General features: G+C 40.9%; 1 protein-coding gene across 1 annotated transcript in view; it reads right to left on the reverse strand.

Moving 5' to 3' along the window:
• Positions 1–1165: 1165 nt before the first annotated feature.
• THEGL (theg spermatid protein-like) overlaps positions 1166–4233 on the reverse strand; it is a 91988-nt gene continuing 88920 nt past the window's right edge. The window contains exons 7-8 of the mRNA XM_011961260.1: positions 3639–3814; positions 1166–1280 (exon numbers count right to left, since the gene is read on the reverse strand). Coding sequence (XP_011816650.1) covers positions 1166–1280; positions 3639–3814 — 291 coding nt within the window. The remainder of the gene's footprint in view (positions 1281–3638; positions 3815–4233) is intronic.

A 4233-nucleotide genomic window follows, 5' to 3' on the forward strand; every position in this document is an offset into this window, starting at 1 on the left:
AGGTTTCACCATGTTGGTCAGGCTGGTCCTGAACTCCTGACCTCGTGATCCGCCCGCCTCGGCCTCCCAAAGTGCTAGGATTACAGGCATGAGCCACTGTGCCCAGCCACAGCTAAATTTCTAAATAAAAATTTTTGTTTCAAATTCATACTTTATTATATACATTTTATCATCTAATCTTTAAAAGAATATTCAGGAACCCATTTTCTACATAAAGAAACTGCAGCACAGGGAGCTAGGAAGTTTGTTTAAGATCACATACCTGGTAAATAATCCATGACAGAGACAAACTCAGGTTCTATCTGATTCCAAAACTCAAGTTCGAAACCATTATGTGGTATTACCCCTCTGTAACACAAAGACCTTAAAGGTAGAGCTCCTTCATCTGTAAAATTGGCTTTCAAGTAAGTTCATTTTCATGCAAATCTAGATATGCCCCATAAAATTTAGTTTAATTTGTAAAATACTGATCTATGGAGAGAATAAAACTCTGGGCAGATGCAATTTTACAGAGAATTTTAATGCTTACCAAACATCTTGCTTTTTCTCTCATTTATGGTACGTGACTCTGGCATGAATAAAGGAACAGAGATTGGTGACATCATCATTTAAGGTAACCTGTTTCCTAAATTTCAATTATAAATTGTATTTATAGATTATAAAAAGTATTTCAATTTTTCCAAAAGAGCTTCACTTTTTCAGTGTTTTTTCTGAGTAATAAGGGGATGCTGAAATGACTCAAAGAATGATTTCATTTCTCAGGACTTACTGGAGAAGGGATTGCGGCAGGATCAGCTATGGGGGAACATGGAACTCACTGGGAAAGGAAAAGCAAAACCCACAAATATAAGGAAGAGTATTTCTTCAGGTCAGCTACAGCAATGAGGCAGCCAAGATGCTTGTGAGGCAACAGTAAGGATAATAAGGCAGTCTCTCATTTTCTCATTTATTGCATGCTGGAGTCCTCAAATCTGCTAAAGATTCAGTGACAGGTAACAGCAACAATTGCTATTTAATGATCATGGTGGTTTTCCCTAAAGGTCTCATTTTGTGGGAGGGGAAGCAAGGGGTGAATGTAAACTGACGGTACCACAGCAGGGAACTAAGTCATCTAATACGTGTTCTAGATACATAACCAGGGTCTGACTGTTGTGGCTTTCTGTATTTAACGTGTAAGAGGTTGTGACAACTCCCGGATCCTTTGAGAACACCGTGCTTTCAAAGCAGCTGGCTTGGTTTTAAAGACATCTGGATCATAATACACAATATGCACAGGAGCCCTGAAATAGGGGAAAAAGAAATCAACCTGAAATAAGATGAACAGAGAAGGCAACTAATGTTTCTCAAGCATCCACTATATGTTATGTACTATGATATTATCCCATTTTATTTTCATGACCTCCACTATACAGATGAGGAAATCAAGACTCAGAGAAGTTAAATGAATGATCTATGGACAACTCCAGATTTGCATGTCCCTCAGATTCCAAAACCTTTTCTCTTTCCCCAGAAAGTAAATTCAGGAAGTTGCTCAGTCTTGAACTTGAGTTTTGGAATCAAACAAGCCTGAGTTTGTATCCCCTATGTATCATTTACCATAACATAATTTGGTAATGTTAAAACAAGCCAGATCGGCCGGGCGCGGTGGCTGAAGCCTGTAATTTCAGCACTTTGGAAGGCCGAGACGGGCGAATCACGAGGTCAGGAGATCGAGACCATCCTGGCTAACATGGTGAAACCCTGTCTCTACTAAAAAATACAAAAAACTAGCCGGGCGAAGTGGCGGGCGCCTGTACTCCCAGCTACTCGGGAGGCTGAGGCAGGAGAATGGCGTAAACTCGGGAGGCGGAGCTTGCAGTGAGCTGAGATCCGGCCACTGCACTCCAGCCCGGGTGACAGAGCGAGACTCTGTCTCAAAAAAAAAAAAAAAAACAAGCCAGATCATTCTCTGGTAGACTTAAGAAAATAAAATTTTTGAAGTTGGCCACTCTCAGCACCTTACCACAAAATAATAATTTTGTCACCAGGATAAAACTTTGATAATGCACTTGACATATTCTTCTCTTTTCTTTATTTTTTATTTTTTTGTATTGTATTTTTTTTTTTGAGACAGGGTCTCACTCTGTCACCCAGGCTAGAGTGCAGTGGCGCGATCTCTGCTCACTGCAACCTCCTCCTCCCGGGCTCAAGTGATTTTCCTACTTCGGCCTCCCGAGTAGCTGGGACTACAGATGTGCACCACCACTCCCAGCTAATTTTTTTGTATTTTTAGTAGAGACGGGGTTTCACTATGTTGCCCAGTCTGGTCTGAAACTCCTGCACTCAAGTGATCTGCCTGCTTTGGCCTCCCAAAGTGCTGGGATTACAGGTGTGAGCCAATGCACCCAGCCTCTTCTCTTTAATGAACAGAGAATGAGCTTCATTTCATCTGATGGCAAATTTATTTTTTTAAAGGATAAACACATTATAGCATTTTAAAAATGTCATTATATATGACTAGCATATTTCCTTTTCCCTGAGCTCAAGACTTCCACCACTTTTTCTGCCTCTCCTGGGTTTTGCTAATGATGCTTTAAAAGAGGGATCAGATGTTATCGTCAAGGTAACAAAATTAATTGAGGCTCAGGCAAGTTAAGAGGTCCTCCAAAAAATAAACAGAAATGAGAGGCAATGTTTTTCTTTGTTAACTATATATTCTTATCTATTTGAATTAGGCCATACAAGTACATGATGCAAAACACTGGAAAAATACAAAAGCCAATTTACTGAAAAATAAGTCTTCCTCCTATCCCAGTTCCCTAGGACCCCAAAGGCAACCATTGTTACTAGCTTCTTGTATACCCTCTGAGACACTATAGGCATATGCAAACAAATATATGGCCCATGTCTTTTTTCTTACACAAATTGCAACATATTACATGCTGTGCTCTAGAACTTGTTTCACTTAATAATATATGTTAGATAAATAATTCCATACACATACTTATTGGACTGTCTCCTAGATCTTAAATTTCTTTTTCTTTTTTCATTTCTCTTTCTTAGAGCCAGGGTCTTACTCTGTTGCCTGGGCTGGAGTGCAGTGTTATAGATCATAGCTCACTGTAACTTCAAACTCCTGGGTTCAAGCAATGACTTCCTGCCTCAGCCTCCCAAGTTGCTGGAACTACAGGCACATGCCACCACACCTGGCTAATTTTTTGAATTTTTTGAAGAGACGGGGTCTCACTTTGTTGCCTAGGCTGGTGTCAAACTCCTGGGCTCAAGCGATCTTCCCACCTCTGCCTCCCAAAGTGTTGGGATTACAGGTATGAGCCACTATGCCTGGACAATTTTTTAAAGAATTTTTTTTGTAGAGATGGGGGTCTCACTATGTTCCCCAGGGATTACAGGTGTGATCCACCTGCCCCATCCTAGATCTAAGTTGCAATACCTAGTCCACTAACCTTTTAACTGTAGCCTATGTTTAGGGTAAGAAGACCACAGATGTGTCAATAATAAATGTAATTTTTTAAGTAAGATGTTTTTGAAATTTTTTTTGTATTTCTACAACTCTTTCCATTTGCCTTATTAGGTCAACTTTCTCCCTCTCACCAGAACCCCAGCCTTTCCTGTCCCACTTTAGCCTGAAATTGACATACCTCTTATTTGGATTAGCTAGCTCCTGAATCCTGGGCGATGCTTTGGAATGAGTAGCAGCGTAAGATACTGGCCAGTGGGCATCGCGGTCAGGTAGGTAATCTTGATGAACAGACTTGGACTTCGCTAGAGCTATTGTTCGGGGGCTAGGTTTAGCTAGCATGGCAGCAGGAGTTACCTATAGTGGAAACAAAGAGACACAAAAATATATCCCAAATTTTACATTTCTCTATGTCTACAGCTGTATCCCTACTTAAGTCACAATCATTTCTCTTCTAGATTACTGCAACAGACTCCTAACTGGTCTCTCTGCTTCTTGCTGCTATACAATGGGGCCTTCCATGACAGTTACTAAGGGAGAGAATGAACATGTAATGAGTGTGTTCTGTGAGCCAGATGGTGTTGTAAGCTTTGCCTAAATCATTCCCACTTAATCATCACAACAACTTCATGAGCTAAGTACTTTCTAAAGCCCAAATCAGATCATGTCACTTCCAGGCTTTAAACCCATCCTGGGCTGGGTGCGTTGGCTGATGCCTGTAATCCTAGCACTTTGGGAGGCCAGGGCTGGTGGATCATGAGGTCAGGAGTCCGAGA

The sequence above is a fragment of the Colobus angolensis genome, unplaced genomic scaffold (genome assembly GCF_000951035.1).
Source record: "Colobus angolensis palliatus isolate OR3802 unplaced genomic scaffold, Cang.pa_1.0 Scaffold54, whole genome shotgun sequence".
Classification (NCBI taxonomy): domain Eukaryota; kingdom Metazoa; phylum Chordata; class Mammalia; order Primates; family Cercopithecidae; genus Colobus; species Colobus angolensis.